This window comes from Tursiops truncatus, chromosome 3 (genome assembly GCF_011762595.2).
Source record: "Tursiops truncatus isolate mTurTru1 chromosome 3, mTurTru1.mat.Y, whole genome shotgun sequence".
Lineage (NCBI taxonomy): Eukaryota > Metazoa > Chordata > Mammalia > Artiodactyla > Delphinidae > Tursiops > Tursiops truncatus.
In genome coordinates, this window is record NC_047036.1 from 165420270 (window position 1) to 165443747 (window position 23478).

Genomic DNA, 23478 nt, shown 5'->3' on the forward strand with positions numbered 1-23478 from the left:
TGACTGTCACTGAGTCCAAGAGATCCCACCTCTAAGACATCTGGAATCCTCCTCCTCTCCACATCCCACCCATGCTTGCTTTGACAGCTCTCCCGTGGGGTTTTCTTGACAGCCTGCCTCTTTTGAAGAGTGCACACCCCGCCTGCCTCTGGGTCCCTTCCTTCTAACAAATAAGCAAAGAATCATGTTAAGTGTCTCATTTAAAATTCTCTTTGGCTGAAAGACAAATTCTTTTAGGTGCCCAGTGCCTGTGGCAGGAATATCAGGGTCCTGTGGCTGCTACAGTAAATGACCACAACCTTGGTGGCTTAAAACAAGACACATTTATTATCTTACAGTCCTGGAGGTCAGAAGTCCAAAGTTAGTCTTACCGGGTTAAAATCAAGGTGCCGGTGGGTCTGCGGTCCTCCTGGAGGTGCTAGGAGAGAATCTGTTTCCCTGCCTTTTCTGGCTTCTACAGGCCGCCCGCATTCTTTGGCTCATGGCCACGTCCTCCATCTTCAAAGATGTCAATGGCATCACTGCTTATAGTACTGCTGCATCTCCTTCTCTGCCCCTCCTGCCTCCCTCTGATAAGGACACTTGTGATGACACTGGTCTCATACAGATAATCCAGGGTCACCTGCCCATCTCCAGATCCTTAATCCCATGTGCAAAGTCCCTCTTGCCAGGTCAGGGAACACCTTCACAGGTCCAGGAGACCAGGACCTGGACCGCTTGTGGGGCAGTTATTCTGCTCACCACAGCAAGACCAACCTACTTTTTCTGAAAAGGGCCCCAGGGTAAATATTTTAGGCTTTGTGGGCCATCTGATCTCTGTTGCCAAGATTGGCTACACAATTTATAGAGCCTGGTGCAAGATAAAAACATGGGGCTCCTCATGCATAGATTAAGAATTTCAGAACAGTGACAGCAGAAGTGCAAGACCCTGTGTCACTGCATCGTTTACGTAGCCAGAAAGCGGGCCCTGCCTGAGCAAGTCCACCTCTGCTCCTGCGGCCTGAAAGCAGCCACCAGCAACATGTGGACGACAGGTGCGGCTGTGTTACCATCAAACTTGATGGATGCTGAAACTGCACGTCATGTAATTTTCCCATGTCACAAAATGCTATTCTTCTTTTGTTTTTTTCCAGCCATTTAAAAATGTAGGGACTTCCCGGGTGGCACAGTGGTTAAGAATCTGCCTGCCAATGCAGGGGACACGGGTTTGATCCCTGGTCAGGGAAGATCCCACATGCCGCAGAGCAACTAAGCCCATGCGCCACAACTACTGAGCCTGCGCTCTAGAGCCCGTGAGCCACAACTACTCAGCCCTCATGCCACAACTACTGAAGCCTGCACGCCTAGAGCCCGTGCTCTGCAACAAGAGAAGCCACCGCAATGAGAAACACGCCCACCACAACAAAGAGTAGCCCCCGCTCTGCGCATCTAGAGAAAGCCTGGGTGCGGCAACAAAGACCCAACACAGCCAAAAATAAATAAATAAAATAAACAAATTTATTAAAAAATAAAAAAGTGTAAAACTCGTTTGTAGCTCACAGGCGGTACAAAAGAAGAGCCATGGGTGGAATCGGGCTGTAGTCTGCCGGCTCCTGGTCTGATGGATAAAATCCCACCTTCCCTGCCTGACTCTCTAGGGCCCTTTGCAGCTGGAGACAGACACTTCTCCAGTCCCATCTCACCATCCTCTTTCCTCATGACCTGCATTTGGCGTGTCCCACCGCTCCCTGCTCCTGAACCACGCTCGGGAACAAAAGCTGTGCCTTTGCTCTGGCTGGTCCCTCTATCTGGAAGCCCCACTTCCCACATCCTCTGGCTGGTAGACCCTTGCTCCTGCTGTCCTCTGGCCCAGACGCTGCCCTCATGAGAGGTGGTGCTCTGTGCCTGGCCCTCGTCACACTAACTGGGTTTATGTGTCTACACGTCCTCTTCTCCCTTGCAGCAGTGATGTCCTCGAGAGCAGGAACCCAAGCTGAGTCATCTTTCTGTCTCCTGATCTCACGGACCCTCAGAGCATGTGCTGAGAGAGATAACAAGAATAACCTGGGGACTTCCTTGGAAGTCCAGTGGTTAGGACTCAGCACTCAGTGCTTTTACTGCCAAGGGCTGGAATTCGTTCCCTGGTTGGGGAACTAGGATCCCAAGAGCTGTGCAGCGCGGCAAAAGAAAAAAAAAAAAAAGATTGGATAAACTAATAAATGGGGGGAAGAAGAGGTAAGTCTTTCATGCAGAAGAATTCCATATAACTTAAGTAGATATCCACCCTTGAGAAGGGGAACAGACATCTCCACTCTCCGTGTGGGCTGCACATAGTGACTACCTTCCAAAGGAAAGGGGGGAAAAGTGACTTTATAGTGGAGAAACCTGACAAATACTAACTCTGCCAGGTGATGAAAGCCAATATCAACATGCATAAATAAAGCTGATAGTATGTATCCTTGATATGATGTAATAAGGATAGCACTTTACCTCTTTGGTCTTCCTCCCTCAAACCCATCATCCCAGTATTACCACGGAAAAATACCAGACAAATGCCAATAGAGGGACATCCTACCAAATATTTTTTTTTGCGGTACGCGGGCCTCTCCCTGCTGTGGCCTCTCCCATTGCGGAGCACAGGCTCCAGATGCGCAGGCTCAGCAGCCATGGCTCACAGGCCCAGCTGCTCTGCGGCATGTGGGATCTTCCCGGACCGGGGCACGAACCCGTGTCCCCTGCATCGGCAGGCGGACTCTCAACCACTGCACCACCAGGGAAGCCCCCTACCAAATATTTGACCAGCCCTTCTCAGAACCATCAAGACCGTCAAAAACGAGGAAAGTTGGAGAACCTGACAAAGCCAAGAGGAGCCTAAAGGGACAGGACAACTAAGAGAATAGATTTTGGGACTTCCCTGGTGGTCCAGCAGTTAAGACTCCGCACTCCCAATGCAGGCGGTCCGGGTTCGAGCCCTGGTCAGGGAGCTAGATCCTGCATGCTGCAAGCTGCAATGAAGATGCCGCGTGCCGCAACTCAGACCCAGTGCAGCCAGATAAATAAATTTTTTTTTTTAAAGGGATTTTTTTGGTTTTTTGGCCGCACCATGCGGTATGTGGGGTTTTAGTTCCCCGACCAGGGATCGAACCCATGCCCACTGCCCGGATTCTTAACCACTGGACCTCCAGGGAAGTCCCAAGAATAGATCTTAAAAAGTTCTCATCACAAGGGAAAAAAAAATTGTAACTATGTGTGGTGATGGAGGTTAATCATTAACCAAACTTATTGTGATCATTTTGCAATATATACATGTATCAAATCATTATGTTGTATACATAAAACGAATGCAATATTGTATGTCAATTATATCTCTTTTTAGAGAGAGAAGACAACTAAATGTAATGTGGTATCCTAGATGAGATTCTGGAAGAGAAAAAGGACATTAGGTAAAAACAAAGGAAATCTAAACAAACATGAACTGTGGTTGACAATAATGTATCGATATTGGTTCATTAAGTGTAACAAATGTATCATACTAATGAAAGATGTTACAAACAGGGAAATGGTATGGGGAAAATGGCAACCCTGTATCTTCTATGCAACATTTCTGCAAATCTGAAATTCTTCTAAGAAACAAAGTCTATTAATGATAGCAAGGATAAAGCACAGACGAATGAATGAAAGACTACATTATTCATCATGGTGACAGTGACTATAGCTCCCCTCTCACAGAGCTATTGTAAGGACTCCATAGAACCCACATAAAGCATTCAGCACACAGTACAAGCTCAACTCAGAGCACTGGACTTGTCGACATTCTACTAAATCTATGCCATCCACTCTGGGAGCCACGAGCTCTAGGTGACCAAATTTAAATTAAATAAAAATTAAGTACATTAAAAACTCAGTTCTTCAGTGCCACCAGCCACATGTCAAGGGCCCAAAAGCCACATGGAGCTAGTGGCTATTAAATTAGGCAGTGCTGATAAAAAAAAAACCAACATGCCCATCATTACAGAAAGTTCTATTGGACGAACACTGCACAAAACCATAAATGGCATGATTATTGGTTCAGTGTTCTTGACTCCTTGGGGTCCTTCTGCAAATCCTATCTTCTCAACCTTCCTGACAGCCCTCTTTCAAACTGCAACCTCCACACCCCACCCTTGCCCTATGTCCAATTTACTTTTCAGTCTTACCACTTTTCACCACTTGGTGTGGAATCCACTTGATTTCTTTCCTGCCTCCCCATCTAGCTCTGCATGGTCCGATGCGGTAGCTGCTATCAGTTGTGGCTGTTGAGCCCTTGAAACGTAGCCAGTCTAACTTCAGATGGGCTGTGAGTGTAAAAGACATACCAGATTTCAAAGGCATGAAAAGAAAAGAGAATGTAAAAAGATCTCATACCTTTTTATATTGGTTACACGCTGAAATAACATTTTGGACATAAATTGGATTAAATAAAACACATGATTAAAATTAACATCACTTGTTTCTCTCTCTCTCTCTTTCTCTTTTTTTTTTATCCTTTAGTATGGCTACGAGAAATGTTAAATTATGCGCGTGGGTAACATTTGTGGTTCGCTTACATTTCTCATGGACAGCGCCAGTCTAGAATGTCAGCCAAATAGAGGCAGGTATTTTTGTCTGTTCACTGTCCATACAGTGACTGGCACATAGTAGGCGCTCAATTAAATTTTAATGAATGGATGTTAGGCAGAGCCTCTGGAAACCCGCTAGTTCTAATAATCAACACTGATGGTACACTGATCACGTCCCAGGCCCCACTTCCTCACTACACCTGATAAGGAAACTGAGGCCCGGCGACGTGACGTAAGCCCATGCCCAACGGCACGTAGTGCTGAAACGTCGGGGCCGGGATTCGAACCCGAGTTCTGTCCCGAGAGCCCTGGCGTGCTTACCGTTCCTACCTCGCAGGGTGGTGACGGCGGCCGCGGCGGCGGCGGCGGCGGGACAGACAGGCGCGAGACCCACAGCATGCCCTCGACAAGTGGCATGGCCCTTCGGCCACCGCCATCCATCGGCCTCCGTGGTCCAGGCCCCAGTCCGCCCCCTCCGCGGCCATCGCTGGCCACCCGCGTCTCTGCCTGCAGCCGATCCCTCCTCAGGCGGCGCCAGACGGAAGTCCCGCCCCCGCCGTGCGCCCCGGTTCGCCGCGACAGCAACGCGGACCAATGAGGAGCGCGCCGTGGCGGACGCCGGCCAATGGGCGCGCGCGCCGGGGGGGCGTGTCCGGGCCGTGGGCCGGAGCGGGTCGTGCGCGCTGAGGAGGAGCCGCCGCTGCCGTCGCCGTCGCCGCCGCCGCCGCCACCGCTACCGAGGCCGAGCGGAGCCGTTAGCGCCGCGTCGCCGCCGCCCGCCCGCCCCGGAGCAGACCCGGGCCCGCCCGCCCACTTCCAGGTGAGGCGGGGGCCTTTGGCGGTGCCCGACGGGGTAGGCCGCGGCAGGCCTGATCTCGCCTGGCCGGGCCGCGGGCGCTCGCGGGCCTGCACCGGTGGAGGCCCAGGCCGCGCCGGGCCAGGAGGGGACGCGCGCGGGCCTCGGCGAGCGGGCTGGGGCCGGCCGGTGTGGGCGCCGGCGACAGGCCCCAGGCCGGATTCCTCGGCCGCCGGGAGGGCCGGGATAGGGGGGCACGGCGTGGGCACGCGCCTGGCGGCCGGGTTCCGAGGCCGGGCCCGAGTAGCCTTGCAGGCCGGGTATCCGGGGGCGGGAGAGCGAAGCCAGAGGCGAGGGAGTGGGGTGGGCGTCTTCCGCGCGCAGAGGTCACGGCCCACGGGCTCGCTCCCCCGGGAAATCCTACACATTCTTTTGTGGTCGTTGTCAGAGGACCGCGGCCGATCTGAGGTCCTCCTAGAAGTGTGCAAACCCTTCAGTATGTATGAGAGTCCTAGAAAAAAAAATTTTTTTTTGAACGCCATCTCTAACAAACAATTTTTGGGGCGTGGGACGTTTGGATTTGTAAAGTGTGTGTGTGTGTGTGTTGAAAACACAAACTGCAGGCAATTGAACAATGGGGTATGGATGCTCTTCCTTTTCCGGCGTCCTTTGCTGCTAGGCTTATTAAAATGGGTTCTAATACCTGCCGTGTGTAGGGCAGGTGGGTAAGGACTTCTGCAGGTGCTGCCCCTGGAGGAATAGAGCACACACCCCCCCTTACTGAAAGTATTCATGGGGGATCCGGATAGCCAATGCTCCAGAAGTGGGACGATGGGGAGGAGGATTCACTAGAGAAGGGTTTCTCAGCCTTGGCACTACTGACATTTTGGGTCTGATCATTCTTGGTTTGGGGTGGGGGGAGCTGTCCTGTGTGTTGTAGGATGTTGGGTATCATCCCTGGCCTCTACTCACTAGACGCCAGCAGTGTCCTCATTCCCCAGTTGTGAAGATCAAAAATATCTGCAGACATTGCCCAGAGTATCACACACATACACACTCACACGTGTGAGAACCACCACTGGACTAAATGATCTTCCACTAACAGGTCCCCTAGCCCCATCTCTGATGCCTTGGAATCCAGTGCTCCCGAGACGTTGAACAAACTCAACTGTGGGAGCCTTAGTTTTCTTATCTGTAAAATGGGATGGATTAGAATATTGCCCTGCAGATTTAAGGGTGTGGGAAGCGCCTTGCATCGTGTGTGACCTGTGCCTGGTAGACACTGAATTTATAATGTTATAAGTAGCTGACAGTAATATTTAGTGGGGATTTACTGTGTGCTTTCTACTCACAGATGTTTATCTCCAGCCCTTGAGGTAGGTGCTGTGTGTTGTAATTTCCATTTTAGGAACAAAGAAACTGAGGTTTCGATGGGTCACTTAATGAGACCAGTCTCACACAGGAAAGTGGCTGATGGCAGGATTTGAACTCAGGCCCTCTGACTCAGAGTCCTTACTCTTAACTACTGGGGTTTACTGTTCTTATAATCCCAGGGTCTGGGGGACCCCGAGAGACATTCCATTCAATTGTCATTGAGCATTTTCAGTGTGCAAAGCTCTGTGGTGGGATCTGTTATAAAATTCTGCGACTTCATGGCCTATGAAGAAGCCAATATATAAGAACATCTCAAAATGTGGAAATAAATCACGTTTATGTTGAAGCACTTGGTTTTGAGGAGGCGGACTTTCAGGTTGGATGTGTTCAATCTGAGGTCATGGGGCAGCAAGTGGAAAATGAGAGGAGAATTATGAAAATACCATCTTCCTAATGCCTTGCTTTTGCCTCTCTCACTCCCGCCTCCCATCTCTATAATCTTTCCACACTCCAGCAAGAGCTGTCTCTTTTAAATGCAGATCTGGTTATGTTACTCGCAATTAAGAGTCTTTGGGTGGAAAAAAAATTAATTTTTTAACCTCTTTAGGTGGCTTAAAAGCTAAAGTTTGGGGTCCCAGGTCTTGCACTTTCTAACGCTCCCCTCCTTTCTGAGTTCACCTGCACATAGGCCCTAAACTCTGACACCCTCTGCCTGTTGCCCCCATTGCCTGGAATGCCGTTTTCCTCCACCTAGAGATCTCTTTCTCATGCTGTGTGGCCCAGGTCAGAACTCACTCACCATTTGAAGCCTCCCCTGACTGCCACTCTTTCTCTACCCACGCTGGAGTCAACTGTTACCTCGCCTGTGTTCCCATCTCATTCAATGGAATCAAATTAAATGCTGAATGGTGAAAGAGGTGCAGTTACCTCCTTTCACCCCTAGGTGGCAGTAGTGAAGCAGCGAGGCCGACCTGAGATTTTGGGTCAGGGGAAGACCAGAGGAAACCAGCCTAGGGAAGGGAAGTTAGTCTTGCTTCCCGCCTTTAACCAACTCTCTCCGCTCCGCTACTGTGTCCCAGGTCCTGTGCTAGGCTCTGGGGAGGCACTGGTGATTGCGATGTGTGCATAGATCGTTTTAGCCCACTCTGTTGAGTGTGGTGATTGTTATGCGCTGGCTGATGGAAGCACAAAAACTGTTAACCTAGCCTTGGTGGGCAAAGGAGACCACAGAATGCTTCCCGAGGAGGTGAAGCGTGAGGGGAGGCGTTAGCCAGGCCAAGACTGGGGGGGAAGGGCTTGGCAGGAGATTGGGACAGCATCCGCAAAGGCACGGAGGTGGGAACATCTAGGTTTGTTCAGGGAACCACATGGGGTCTGGTATCTCAGAGGTAAGAAAGGTGAAGTGAGGGGCGGCAAGAGGACTCGCACAGCTGGTGTGCAGAGGACTTGGCTGTTGGCCTGTAGGCCAGGCCAAGGGTGTCTGTTGGGCAGTTTCAGTCCACAGTGAAGGGGTCAGTTCTGCACGCTGGAGGGGGATATTGCTGAAGGCTGGCAAACCATTGAGGAGGTGATTACTTTCCCATAAAGCAGAAAAGTTGCTAATATGACCCAGGGCTGTAGTCGGGAGAGAGAGGGGGTGGGTTTGAGACACGGTTAGGGGGTAAAGGACACAGGGCTCAGTGGGTGTTTAGCTGTGGGACGTGAGCTAGAGAAAACATGGGTGGATGATTCTGGGTCCCTGCCTGAGTGCCTGGCAGATGGATACGGTCACTAAGAGAAACAGAAGGCTGGAGAAGGAGCAGTTTAGAATGTAGACGTGGACAAAACAGCACATCACTCGAGTAGGGTGCGCGTACGTGGATATACAGACAGGAAGTGGGAAGGTGGCAGAAGGTACTGTCTGTGTCCATATGTGTTGACGGGACTCGCTCATATGATCACTGTCCATCCTCACGTGACCCAGGGCCTCGCGTGTACTGGCCAAGTCAGTGAGCACAGTTTTATAGACTGAGCCCACGTAACCTTACCGCTTGCTCATTGTTGTGGGGAACGGGGAGAAGTGGAAGAAATTGCCTCCTTGAGGAATTTACACCCTGAATTGGTGAGAAAAGACATAGATGTGTGAGATTAAAGTAATGAAAAGAGGAAGCCGTGAGTGGTGACAGCATCGAGACTATTGAAAGAAATGATTGTCCGTTGCTTGGGTTTTGTTCTTGATGAAAGGGCCGGTGTCCAAACTGGTCGCTGTGACCAGAGAGGCGTAGGCAACAGTTTCCAGGTGCGGCCAGCAGCCCGAGTGAGTAAGAAACGAGGCGAGTGCAAACAGGTCCGGAAGCCTGAGGGGACCAGTTTGGGCAGGCAGAGGGTCAAGAAGGTGGACTTGGAGATAAATCTAGAAAAGTATGCCATGGTCAGGTGGTAGAGGGTTTCTGGGCACAGTCAAGAGGTGAGCTCAGAAGATCGCTTTTCTGAGTGAGAGGTTAGGATGGACAGACCAGTCAAAGGCTTTTGCGGTACTGAGCTGGTCTGGTACTGGCCTGAGTTTGAGGGTTGGGACTGGGATTGCTTCTTTATCTTATACACACACTGCCTTGCTCGTGCTGGCACGTGGTCGCACTCCATGTGTGCTGGGCGAAGGAAGAGTTAGAAAGGAGCTCAGAAGTGACTGGATCCAGCTACCCATCAGACAGGCATTCATGCCAGAGGAAAGATTTACAGGAGAGGGAACAGTCCAGAGCAACCCAGTGGCAAGACTGATGTCACCACGAACAGAAATGGGGAGACAGAAGGAACAGGAGTGATCTGGAGGGAGAAGACCAAATGACTCTCGGTTCGAAATAATCGTGTGGCGGGGAGACCAGTTAGGAGTCAGTCTACGCAAGAGGTGACAGTGACCTGAACAAGGATGATGGCAGTGAGATGGAGGGAGAGTGAGACATCTCAGATGTAAAACTGGCAGAACTTGGTGCTTACTTAGGTTTGGGGGATGGACAGAGGTGGCCTGGGGGACAAGTGCGTGCGTGTGCCACCAAATGAAGTAATTCGGGGGAGGAGGAGGTTTGAAGAGGGGGGCGAGGACAGGCGGAGAGGAGATGAAGGTGTTTGCAGCTGGAGGTGGGGAGGGCAGGGAGACACGCGCTCACCTTGATTTTGTTGATAAAGTAAGAGTAGGGGGACAAGACTTGAATAAGGTTCATATCTTTGGTGAACAGATAAGGAGGCCCGCTGATTCGTCCAAGGTTGCGTGTGCGACTGGTGAGTGATTGAGCAGGACTACCCGCGAGATCTTACACGTTCCATGGGGCGCTGCGCTCGTGGGCCCAGGCTGGTAGAACCGCATGTGGCTTCCGTGGAACCCAGGCCCATTAGAAATGGCCTCAAAGGTGCGGATCGGTTCCAGGGTCCCAAGGGGAAAGGGTCAAAGTGTTCCTTAGTAAACCTGAGGTGAGTGGTGAAGTGGGCGCTCACCAAGTGTCGGGAAGTGTGTTGAGAGCTGCAGAGCAGTGGGTAACACCCCAGTTTGCAGGCAAGGAAACGGAAGCTCAGGGAAAGGAAGTGACGTCCCCACAGTGGTTCGGATGATTAGCCGTAGGGTTAGTGTTGGAACTCAGGTCTGTCAAAGCCCGTGAGTTTTTCCCGCTGTGCCATGTTGCTTTGCAGTTCCCTGTGAGAGCCCTGGAGGGCCCTTGACCAGCCAGAAAGAAGCCAGGACTCCTAGCAGCGCTCTGGGTCTGATCAGGTCCCCTTGGGACCCATGGGGCACTTTGACTGGGCCAGACACTGGGCTGCACCGATGGGCACCTGCTCTGCCCCTCCCCTGGGCTTCTCAGGCTGGCAGGCGTGGAGTTGCTGTGACTTAGATGAGCTGCCCACTGGGCATCTTTCCCCTCTGTGGGCGGTGGGAAGGGACGAGTAAGGAAACGCGGATCAAGTCGACCTAAAAGAGCCCTCACCTTGCGTAGCACTTATAATTGGGTCAGGTGGTGCCTTCAGTTTCTTTCTGGCACCACAGCGTTTCTTGGGTGACCTTGCATTCCTAAGACTTTTACCTTGAAGAACTCAGGACTATACATCTGGAAAGGACTGCAGAAACAATTGAGTCCAAGCCCTGTCGTAGGATGTGTGAAGTGTCAGGGTTGAGCCTGAGGTTATATTTGACTGTTCTAGTTTTGTTCTGGCCCAAGTAGTTTAGAAAGCCTGCTCTGTGACTATAAAATGAGACAGATTCTCAGGGGTGCCTGATGGAATCCGGTCTTGCTCCTTTACATAGGTACCATCTACGCATGTTTTTACGTCGTTTATATTTATATATATACATACACATGTACACGTACATAGATATTGTATCTGTTCCTTATATACATAGTAGGTATACTACTGATGTGAACAACATCTTTGAAGTCACACAGACAACCAGGATCGCTTAAAATAGTGCAGTAGGGCTGAAAACCCTCAGAGATCATCCTAAAAGGACTTCTGCATGGTATATCTGTTACCAGAAACATTTCCGAATCAGCAGGAATTGCTTTGCTAAACTAAGTTTCCCTTTTGCTCCCTGCAATTGACTTTGATTCTGTGGGTTGGGATGGGATGGGATGATTCTAAAAAAGTAAGATACTAAGTGTATTAATAGACTGTCAGTACAATTTCCAACCACCCTTCTTTAATGTAAAAGAATGCACCAAATACACATGATTCCCAGGTGAGTCTGAGACCCTGTGTCTGTTCCCCCCTCCTGTGTGTGCCTGCATGATGCACCTACATTTTGCCAGGTACCTTGGGTTTACCTGGGGACCCTTGGCCTTGAAGCCTTGGGCCTCAAGGCTTTCACCAGTGCTGTGGGTGAAAAGCAACTAATTACGAGTTGGAGTGATTCATGCAATAATAAAGGTTCACGCCAGTGGTATACGAGCACTGAGAACTAGAGCAACCAAGCGTCCTGGGAGACTCTTTAAAGACAAGTGAGGAGGTGGTGGAGACGGCGGGCAGTCCCTGCCAAGGGAGCAGCCATAACAAAGGCACAGGAAGATGAAGGTCTGTGGCGTGCTGGGGGAGCTCAAGTGAGGGGAGAAGGGGGACAAGCAGGGGCCATCGCAAAGGGCCTGGTGTTTCATCCTTGAAAGACTGCTCTGTAGCCATAGCTCAAGGCCTGGCCCTGCCACTGATTAACAGTGTGATGACTGCCCCTGAGCAAAGTCATGTAACCTCTGAGCCTCAGCAGGTGGTGACCCCACTGACAGGGAGAGCCGGGGGAGGGGCTAGCTTGATGGGGCTGAGTGCGACAACCTGGAGGAGTCCACAGGACAGCCACGCGGAGAGAGACACGCTGAGTGAGAGGTGGCCAGAGGTGGCCATGACTGGGAGTCATTGATTGTCAGGCAGATGCCAAGGCCAGGTTGTAGTTGGTACTTGTGGGAACAGAGCTGGTTTGGCCCTGTATCAGATATGCAGGTTTGGAAAGGTCAGGGGAAGGGGCCTGGATGGCAGGGTGGCACTGAAGCACCGAGAAACTGTGCTCTTGGTGTTTGGGTTCTTCATTGTTGCCAGTTGACCAAGAATGGGGCCCGCTCAGCCTTGGCTGGGCCCGTCAGTCATGAGGAGTCAGCATGCCGAGGAGCAGGGCGGTCGTGCAGAAGCTTCACTTTTTAAATCTTTTAAAATTTATTTTTTAATCCAGTTTTTGGTGTAGAGTTGAGTTTTGATAAATGAGTGACCACCACCATGATCGTGATATTGGAAAATTTTATTGCCCGGGAAACAAAACTATTTCCTCATGCTCCCCCTGTGTCAACCCTTCCCCTGCTCCCTGCGCCCAGCAACCACTGATCTATCCCTGTGATTTTGCCTTTTCCAGAATGGAATCATGCAGTAGCCTTGAGTCTGGTTTGTTTCATTGAGCAAAATGTATTTGAGGTTCATACAAATTGCGTGAATAGTAGTACCTTTGTATTGCTGAGTAGTATTCCATTGTATGGTGTACTATAGTTTATCCACTGAAGGTTTGAGGGACATTTGGGTTGTTGCAGTTTTTGGTGATTATGAAGAAAGCTGCTCTGCGTGTAAATCAAAGAAGTTAAGACACCACCTCACACCATACACAAAAATAAATAAAGACTTAAATATTAGACATGGCACCATAAAACTCCTAGAAGAGAACATAGGCAAAACATTCTCTGACATAAATTGTACCAATGTTTTCTTAGGTCAGTCTCCCAAGGCAATAGAAATAAAAGCAAAAATAAACAAGTGGGACCTAGTCAAACTTACAAGCTTTTGCACGGCAAAGGAAACCATAAACAAAATGAAAAAGACAACCTACAGACTGGGAGAGGATGTTTACAAACAATGCTACCAACAAGGGCTTACTTTCCAAAATATACAAACAGCTCATACAACTCAATAACAAAGAAACAACTCAATCGAAACATGGGCAGAAGACCTAAGTAGACATTTCTCCAAAGAAGACATACAGGTGGGCAATAGGCATATGAAAAGGTGCTCAACATCACTAATTATTAGAGAAATGCAAATCAAAACTACAATGAGGTACCACCTCACACTACTCAGAATGGCCATCATCAAAAACTCTACACATAGGACTTCCCTGGTGGTGCAGTGGTTAAGAATCCACCTGCCAATGCTGGGGACACAGGTTTGAGCCCTGGTCCGGGAAGATCCCACATGCCGCGGAGCAACTAAGCCCGTGCGCCACAACTACTGAGCCTGCGTGCTAGAGCCTGTGAGCCACAACTACTGAAACCCACGTGCCTAGAGCCTGTGCTCCACAACAAGAGAAGCCACCGCAATGAGAAGCCCATGCACCGCAGCGAAGAGTAGCCTCTGCTCACTGCAACTAGAGAAAACCTGCGTGCAGCAACAAAGACCCAATGCAGCCATAAATTAATTAATTAACTTAAATATATATATATATTTTAAAAACTCTACACATAATAAATGCTGGAGAGGGTGTGGTGAAAAAAGGAACCCTCCTACACTATTGGTGGGAATGTAAATGGGTACAGCCACTTTGGAGAACAGTATGGAGGTTCCTCAGAAAACCTAAAAACAGAGTTACCATATGATCCAGCAATCCCACTCTTGGGCATATATCCAGACAAAACTCTAATTCAAAAAGGGACATGCACCCCTATGTTCATAGCAGCACTATTTACAAGACATGGAAACAACCTAAACGTCCATTGACAGATGAATGGATAAAGAAGATGTGATACATATATACAATGGAATACTACTAAGCCATAAAAAAGAATGAAATAATGTCTTTGCAGCTACATGGATGGACCTAGAGATTATCATACTAAATGAAGTAAGTCAGAAAGAGCAAGACAAATATCATATGATATCACTTATATGTGGAATCTAAAGTACGGCATGGGGACTTCCCTGGTGGCACAGTGGTTAAGAATCCGCCTGCCAATGCAGAGGACATGGGTCCGAGCCCTGGTACGGGAAGATCCCACATGTGGCTAAGCCTGTGCGCCACAACTACTGAGCCTGCACTGTAGAGCCCTCGAGCCACAACTATGAAGCCCACGTGCCAAACTACTGAAACCTAGAGCCCGTGCTCCGCAACAAGAGAAGCCACCGCAATGAGAAGACCGCGCGCTGCGATGAAGAGTAGCCCCCGCTCGCCACAACTAGAGAAAGACCGTGCGCAGCAGTGAAGACCCAGTGCAGCCAAAAACAAATAAGTAAATAAAAATTTTAAAATGATAAAATATGGCACAAATGAACCTATCTACAAAACAGAAACAGACGTACAGACATAGAGAACAGACTGTGGTTGCCAAGCAGGAGGGGAGGGATGGAGTGGGAGTTTGGAACTAGCAGATGCAAACTATTATTAGCGAATGGATAAACAAGGTCCTACTGTATAGCACAGGGAACTATATTCAATATCCCGTAATAAACCATAATGGAAAAGACTATGAAAAAGAATAAATAAATAATAAAAACCGAGTGTTAAAAAAATGCATAGTGCTTCCCTGGTGGCGCAGTGGTTGAGAGTCCGCCTGCCGATGCAGGGGACACCGGTTCGTGCCCCGGTCTGGGAGGATCCCGCATGCCGCGGAGCGGCTGGGCCCGTGAGCCATGGCCGCTGAGCCTGCGCGTACGGAACCTGTGCTCTGCAACGGGAGAGGCCACAACAGTGAGAGGCCGGCGTTCTGCAAAAAAACGAAACGTTACAGCCACTGTGGGAAACAGACTGGCACTTTCTTATGCCTAAACATACTCTTACCATATGACCCAGCAACCTTTGCCTAGTCCTCACGTACAAGAAATAGTTTTGTTCATATAAAAACCTATGCGATACCGTTTATAGCAGCTTTATGCATTTTTTTTCCTTTTTTTTTTTTTTTTTTTTTGCGGTAGGCGGGCCTCTCACTGTTGTGGCCTCTCCCGTTGCGGAGCACAGGCTCCGGACGCGCAGGCTCAGCGGCCATGGCTCACGGGCCCAGCCGCTCCGCGGCATGTGGGATCCTCCTGGACCGGGGCACGAACCCGTGTCCCCTGCATCGGCAGGCGGACTCTCAACCACCGCGCCACCAGGGAAGCCCTGCTGTAACGTTTTTTACATTTCCACCAGCAGTACATGAAAGTTCTAGTTTCTCCACATCCTCACCAGAACTTGATATTGTCTGTTTTGTCGTCATTGTTTGCTTGCTTGCTTGTTTTGTTTGGTTTTAGGCCTCCTAGACGGGTAGTGGTATTTCAGTGTGGTTCGTTTGTTTGTTTGTTGGCAGCACTACACGGCTTGCAGAATCTTAGTTCGCTGACCAGGGATTGAACCCGTCCCTCGGCAATGAAAGTGTGGAGTCCTAACCACTAGAGCACCAGGGAATTCCCTTGATGTGGTTTTACTTTGCGTTTTCCTAATAACTGATAATGTTGAGAAACTTTTCATGTGTTTATTTGCCATCCGTATATCTTCTTTGGCTCAGTATCTGTTTACATCTTTTGCCATTTTAAAATCGGGTTTTTTTTTCTTATTGTTAAGTTTCAAAGGTTTTTTAAAAAAATATGTTCTGGATACAAGTCCTTTTTCAGATATGTGATTTGAATATTTTCTTCCAGTCTGTGGATTATAGTTTTCCTAGCAGTGTCATTTGCAAGAGCAGAAGTTTTAAATTTTGATGATATCCAGTTTGTCAATTTATTTTAAATGAATTTGGCTTCTGGCATGGTATCTAAGAACTCTTTGCCTCACTTGGTGTCGCAAAGATTTTCTCCAAGAAATTTTTGTGTTGTTTACATTTTAGAACAAAGGTCGGCACACTTTTTCTGTAAAGAGCCAGATGGTAAATATTTTCAGCTTTGTGAACCATATGGTCTCTGTCACAACTACTCAGCTCTGTCACTGGAGTGCAAAAGCTGCCATAGACAATTCATAAACAAATGGGAGTAGCTGTGTGCTAATAAAACTTTATTTATGAAAACAGGAGGTGGACTGAACAAATTTGGCCTGCAGGCCATGGTTTGCCAACCACTGTTTTAGGAAGCTAACTTTTTACCAGGCATAGAGGACACCCCACTCTGGATAACGAGAATGGGGTAATTACTGCCCAGTTTATCTTCCATGAAAGCAGGGTGAGGGAGAAGGCAGAAGAGTGGATGCCTAACTCAGAACAAGAGTGAAGAGAGAGGGGGATAAAGGAAAAAAAGAGGAAGGAGGAAGAAAACCATTTGAGTCACATTTTGAGCAAACTTCAGTGTGCATTAGAATTCTTCAGAGTTAACCCTTGTACTTTGGTTCAGGCTTCAACAGATGTTTTTGTTTGTTCGTTTGTTTTTGAGCTAATGATCTATCTTAGTCTCATGGCCACAGAAGGTTTAATAGATTTGTGGAGTTTTTCCTTATTAAACCCGTTAATGCCATGCTTTCTACTGAAAATTGTTATTTATTGAACTATCCCCCACTAATAACATACTTAGATTGTGTCCAGCACTTTACCAGCCATGGGGTCGGTGTGTTCCTCGCACATGTTTTCCTGCATATGTATGATTATTTCTGTAGAGCAGTTTCCTACAGCCCTGAGTCAGAGGGTAGCATTCACATTAAACATTTTGATAGGACCGGCCATGTTATCCTTCCAAAAGGTTGTACCATGTCACACTCATATCGATGGTGTATAAGGGTGTTTTTTCCTCCTTATCCTTACTTACACTGGGTTTTATCCATCCTGGATTGTATTCCATCTGACTGACACAAAGTAGCATCTCTTTTTATTTTGCATTTTCCTCATTGTTTGTGAACTTGAGCTTCTTTTCATGGCTTATTAGCTCTATGAATTGCCAGCATCTATTAGTTGCAGCTCATGTATTTTGTCCACTTCTCTGCTAGTGATATGTGGGTTTTTTCTTTTTAATTTGCAGATGCCCCAAATCAACTTTTCTCAACCTCAGCAGTACTGACACTTTGGATTAGATCATTCTTGGTTGGGGCTGTCCTGTCCTGTCCTGTGCTTTATGGAGTATTTAACAGCATCTCTGGCCTCTACCCACTAGATGCTAGTGGCCCAGCACCACCCCCCAGTCCTGATAGCCAGCAGTGTCTCCAGACACTGCCCCCTGTCCCAGGGGCTGGGGGGTGGGGAGGCGGGCAGAATCACCCAGTGTGAGACCCGCAGCTCTGAATAAGATGATAGGCAGCAGGCATTTTCTCCCAGTCTGCTGCTTGTCTGTGTGTGATGCGTTTGCCCTCCAAAAGTTTTTAACCTTATGAAGTCTAAGTTTCCAATCTTTCCTTTTATGGCTCTTGATGCTGAAATATTTTATAAAGAGCAGGAAGCATAGAACATTTTCAAATAAATAAAAGAAATTCTGGGAGACTGGACTAATTTTGCATGTTGTGTATGGTCTGAAGCAAGTGAGAGGGTGGGAAGGTAGAGAAGACCTGAATGTCTCCACCAGGAAACAGGGAACCAGACCCGATTCCTCTCTGCTTCTTGATTCGGGGCAGATGGGAAATCCTGTGCAGGAGATGTGTTCAGGTTTCTATATAACCACTGGCAAGGCTATTTTTAGAGGAGGCTAAATGCTCCTGACACTGGGCACTGGGTTGTTGTTTTTTGGGTTTTTTTGGCTGTTCTAGGTCTTCGTCGCTGTGCATGGGCTTTCTCTAGTTGCGGCAAGCGGGGGGCTACTCTGTTGCAGTGCGCAGGCTTCTCATTGCGGTAGCTTCTCTTGTTGTGGAGCATGGGCTCTAGGCCTGCGGGCTTCAGTAGTTGTGGCTCACGGACTCTAGAGCGCAGGCTCCGTAGTTGTGGCGCACTGGGCTTCATTGCTCTGCGGCATGTGGAATCTTCCCGGACCAGGGCTTGAACCTGTGTCGCCTGCATTGACAGGCGGATTCTCAACCACTGCGCCACCCGGGAAGCCCTGGGCACTGGGTTTTGAAGCATAAAATCAGAACTAGGCAGTAGGAATCTGGAGAAAGGAGTGGGCTGCTCCCCTGTAACCTACCCCGACTGATGGGCAGCAGGGCCTTTTTCTCAGTGATGACATTTCAGCCCCATGGGGTGCCTATTTCTTTAGAGGCAGAGACACGGGACATCTTGGACGAGGCAGCCGCAAAGCAGTGCCTGTGAGCAAAACCTAGAGTGAGTGGTGCTTCCAGAAGAGTGGTCTTGAGCTGACTCTAGTCCGAAGCCATCACTGTGCTCTGGTATTTGTCACTGAAAGTAAAGATTTGTGCAGGTGGCTAAAGGTATTCCAGAGCCTGCCAGCTTTGGAGACCAAGCTCCTATAACAGGAAGAGACATCTTAACCTCTTTCTTGGCTCAGTTGCTCTGTCTTGGGAATAAAGGGGCACAGAGGACCATTGCCTGCCTGCTAGAGTACAGACAGCATGTCTGGGTGGGGTGCTCAGGTGCACCTCGCAGGCTCCTCCATGTACAGCTGCATCAGTAGTGCATGTGGAGATGAGAGAAAGCAATCAGAGATCTCTGGAACGTTCTCAAGACAACCCACTTTTCCCAGAGGCTTGAATTGTGGTGCTGGAATTGTTTGTCGGTTTGTTTCTTTAAAGCCCTCTTGGTAAGTGGAAATGGTTGGACTTGGGCTTGTTTTGTTTTTGTTTCGGTAGACATTATTTTTAGAGCAGTTTTAGGTTTACAGAAAGATTGCGAAGGAAGTCCAGAGTGAGTTTCCATAAACCCCTCCTCCAACACAAAGTTTCCCCTATTATTAAATCTTGCCTTCGTGTGGTATTTTGTTGTAATTGATGAGCCGTTGTTATTACATGCTAGCTAAAGCCCAGGGTTTGCCTTAGAGTCTACTCTTCATGTTATGTTCTGTGGGGTTGGACAAATGTATAATGACGTGTATCCACCATTACACCCTCATACAGAATAGTGTCACTGCCCGGTAAAACCCCCTGTGCTCTGCCTATTCACCCTCCCTCCCCGCAACTCCTGGCAACTACTAATCTTTTTGCTGTCTCTCTAGTTTTGCCTTTTCCACAATGTCGTATAACTGAGACCCTCTAGTGTGTAGCCTTTCAAGCTCTTCTTTCACTCAGCAGTGTGCATGTAAGGTTCCCCCATGCCTTTGTGGCTTCCTAGCTCCTTTCTTTTTGGCACTGAATAACACTCCATTGTGTGCATGTACCAGACAACTGGCCTGTGTTTCTCCATTCACCTACTGAAGGGCATCTTGGCTGCTTCCAGTTTGGGGGCAGTTATGAATAAAGCTGCTATAAACATCCACATGCAGGTTTTTGTGTGGACGTAAGTTGAACTTCTAGTGTTGAAAAGAAAAATGTCTAAATGCAACACAGTCACGAGCGTTGCCTTAATATCCTGCATTATGAACATTTGGAATTTACTTCCCTTTTTTTTGCCCCCTGCAGATTTAAAAAAAAAATACAATGTCTAATGGTTATGAAGACCACATGGCTGAAGACTGCAGGGATGATATTGGGAGAACAAATTTGATTGTCAACTACCTCCCTCAGAACATGACCCAGGATGAGTTACGAAGTTTGTTCAGCAGTATTGGTGAAGTTGAATCTGCAAAACTTATTCGGGATAAAGTAGCAGGTAAAGAAACAAGAGCCGTTTTTGTAAAGGGGGTACGTGTGGCCGTCCTGCTAAGCACTGTCTTCTTTGCCCTGCAGTGCTCCTCAGCCAGGAAGAGCCATAGCCTTGAAATGATAGCTGTGAAGTTTCATTTTTATCTCAACTCTGTTTTGCCCCCACCCAAGTGTAAGATTGGACGTAGGTTCCCCAAAGAGAAAAATCCATCATAAGATGGAGAGTATATACAAAACACGACGGTGGGAGGGGAGGGAAAATGAGAAGACAGGAGAACAGGGACAGTCTGAGAGCTGGAAGGGGCATGGTGCCACGTGTGGAAGGGACTCTGGCCAGCGCCCTGCTCGGGGCAGGCCCAGGCAGGTCCACCCTCTCTTCCCAGGCTCACATACAAGGTCAGGCCCGCAGCAGAACACTGAGTCCCCTGTGGGCTGTCCTTCGTTAGGTTTGGGCCACCCTGACTGTCTGCTGTTGTGCTATCAACTTAACGTCTGAAACTGAGATTGCACTCTCAGGGGGGCTGGAGCAGGGCAGCGGGTCATGGGCAGGCTGTGGGGTTGGCAGGCTGGCTCAGAGCCCCACCCTCCCACCCTGTCTCAGTGTCCCCATCCATGAAGTGGGGATGGTGGCGCCTACATCCTGATGCTGCCAGCTGCCTAAGAGATTGCACAAGGCCCGGTGCCTGGTAAGGCCCTCCCTACAGAGAGGCCTCTGTTCTGAGAGCGTGGTTTCAGGGGCTCTGGAGAAAAACATGGGGAGACCAGGTGCTCCGAAGCACTTCTTCCTTTCTTTCCTCCCCAGGGAGGAACGTTTTAGGGAGCCTCGTCCTCTCTCTCTTCCCCTCTTCCCCCCTCCTCCTCTTCTTCCTCCTCTCTGCATAACTGGGCTGAGGAATGGCCGGTCCTCTCAGGAGGGCTCTGGCTGCCACTCTGGCTTGTGGGACCAGGATTCCCTACACTGAAAAATAATTTCAAAGTCAAAAGCCGTATTTATTATAGAAACCTAATATTTTATTGTATTTCAATTTACATTAAAATAGAGTAATATTATTGAACCCCATGTACTCATCATCCTGCTTCATCGACTTTCAGCCTTTGCCAGTAACGTGAAGGTGCCTGTACCCGAGATGACTCCTGTAGAGGCTGGCTGACTACTGTACAGGGAGTTGGTTCATCAGAACGGGACTTTGAACGCAAAAGTCCTTTAAGGACCCTTCCAGTTCTGAGAGTCTGCAATGTAATAAATGTCTTCAAAATAGGATCTTTAGATAATACACAAAATTGAAGTGTTGGAATGTTCTAGAAGCCACACTCTCTCTCCAGTTCCAGGAGACCATCCTGAATAAGAGAGTCCTTGTTCAGAGGGGTTTGAAATTCTCCTGCGCTGCTGAGTCTTTCCTTTTATGTTCTGGTGGAAGGGAATTTTCAGTCCTGTTGATATTCCTGACTTCTTTGTCTCTTGGCTTGTTGTGGTTTTCAAAGGAATGTGAGCTATGTTAATAGGAACACCTAGATTTGGCAAGATCAGTCCGGAGAGAACTGGTTTTGAGAACCAGCGAAAGCAGCAAAAGCGTAATTTGGAAATTATTTCAGTACAGAAATAGTCCTTTTCTGCTCTCTGGGCAAAGTTGAGTGTAATGCACCGGGAGTTGTGGAGTCGGTGGGCCTGGGTTGGCATTTCAGCTCTGCATCTTGCTAGCAGTTCTTTAAACTGAATGAACTTGACTTTATGGAAAACTTACTGCATTCACTTTTCTCCTCCTGCCACCGGTGTGTGAAAACTAATTAGAGGCTGTTCCCGGGGCCGTGGCCTCACATCTCATTCCCTTTTGTCCTTTATTACACCGCTCTGGTGAAACCCCGCACTTGGTTATGTCTGACTGCTTTCTCCTGGCCTGTCTCAGGTGCCCACCCCAGAGAGAGTCTCGCACCCCAGCAGACAGGCACCCCGTCTGATGAAACCCCCAACCGAGTTCACAACATGGGCATCCCTGTGCCACAGCAGCCACTTCAGCGCATTTTCTCCCCTGAGGCCCCTTTCCTCTCACATGATGGCCGCTTCCTACTTCACGATGAAAATAACAGCTGGCTCACTTCTGCGCTAGATCCCTTCCCTTCTCGGCATCCCAGGAACCTCAAGTTATGCAAGTACCCACTTTGCTGGTGGGTCTTTCCAGGATCACCTGCCAGCATTCAAACACGCTCCAGCCTCTGCGCTGTTTAAGAGATGCCTGGACTCCCTCTAGCTCACGGTTTCTCCGCTTGAGCACTGTTGACGTTTGGAACTAGATAACTCTTGTGGGAGGGCCGTCCTGTACATTGCAGGCTGTTCAGCGGCATCCCTGGCCTGCACCCAGTATATATGCCAGGGGCACCTTCTGAGTTGTGAAAACCAAAAAATGTTCCCAGATGTTGCCATGTCCCTGGGGAGCAAATCGCCCCCGACTGAGGAGCTGCTCCAGCTGATGCCCTCCCTCTCCTCCCAATCAGAGAGCCGTCTCCTCTGTCTCTTCCTTTTGGAAGCTTCCTCTTCCCTCGGGTCCGTGAACCTGGCTTTCTCCTACCTCTGAGGCCTCCCTCCCTCTGTCTCTCTTGCGGCTCCTTCCCAGGCGCTGACCTAGGCAGTCCTCGGCTTATTCCCATGCCTCCTCTTCTTTCTAAGCCAACCCTCGGGTCAGCGGATGCACACCCACAGCTTAGCTGGACATTCAATTTGGCCACCTCTCTTTCAACCAGAAAGTTCTCCTGAGAGAACTTTCTAGGCCCTTCAGCCTCTCAGTGTTTCCCAAACTGACCTTGACTCTCCCACAAGCCGACTGCTTATTTCCCAGGGTCCCCATCTTAGCAGATGGCTCCACCGTCCACTCAGTGGCTCCAGTCAGAAGTCTAAGCATGACCTTTGACGTGTGTCCCTGACACTGGTCCTTCTGGATGCTTCCATCCTTTTTCCTCCATCACCCCTGCCACCATCTTAGACCAGGCCACGTCGTCTTCTGCCTGCCCTGTTGCTTTAGGCTCTTAACTGGCCAGCCATGCTCCCTCCAGCCCATTCTCCCAACTGCGGCAAAGGAATCTCTCTTTAACATACCAGATGTACCCTGTCACTCAGCTGCTTTTAAAGCCTTCACTTCCTGGGCCCCGTTTGCTTTAGGATGTCTTTCCTGGCCTGATCTACTCGGCGTGAGATGCTCTTTGGGTCCCCATAGCAATCAGGCAGACCTGCAACGTGGGTTTCCACACTGCACTGGGGTTGGAACTTTCTGGTCCAGTAGGTCCTTATGGTTCTCGGAGGCAAGGACCCTATTGTATTCCCAGATGTAGCCAGAGTCAGTGTTTGTTGAGTGAATGAATGAGTAGATCTAGGGATTGGGGGAGAATGCAGATCAACATAGACATTCATTCATTCAGCAAATATTTATTGAGTGCCGACCATGGGCCAAGCACCAGTGATAGGAGGAAGCAGGGACACGGTGGTGGCTGGGATGCTGAGAATGTTTGACGTGCTGGCCTCGAGATTCAGAGTGTTTCTGGCCAGCCAGGCCCCCCTGTGGGAGACGTGCATTTGTTGATGCCTGTTGCATCCACAGTCACTACCTGGCCTTACTGTGCAGCCCTGCCCTGCTCTCTGTCCTGGTGTCTGGCCCCTCCTCAGATGACATATGGCCCACGTGGGACCA

At 49.1% G+C, this 23478-nt stretch overlaps 1 protein-coding gene and 1 long non-coding RNA gene across 2 annotated transcripts in view; one reads left to right on the plus strand and one right to left on the minus strand.

Moving 5' to 3' along the window:
- Positions 1-304: 304 nt before the first annotated feature.
- On the minus strand, positions 305-5122 carry LOC141278392 (uncharacterized). Its single transcript, XR_012331104.1, has 2 exons — positions 4899-5122; positions 305-4313 (listed from the first exon to the last, which is right to left on the minus strand). It is a non-coding gene; the product is annotated as an uncharacterized lncRNA (long non-coding RNA).
- A 124-nt stretch (positions 5123-5246) lies between these two features.
- Positions 5247-23478, plus strand: part of ELAVL1 (ELAV like RNA binding protein 1) — a 34964-nt gene continuing 16732 nt past the window's right edge. Inside the window, exons 1-2 of the mRNA XM_033854458.2 lie at positions 5247-5397; positions 19619-19808. Coding sequence (XP_033710349.1) covers positions 19637-19808 — 172 coding nt within the window. The 5' untranslated portion in view covers positions 5247-5397; positions 19619-19636. The remainder of the gene's footprint in view (positions 5398-19618; positions 19809-23478) is intronic.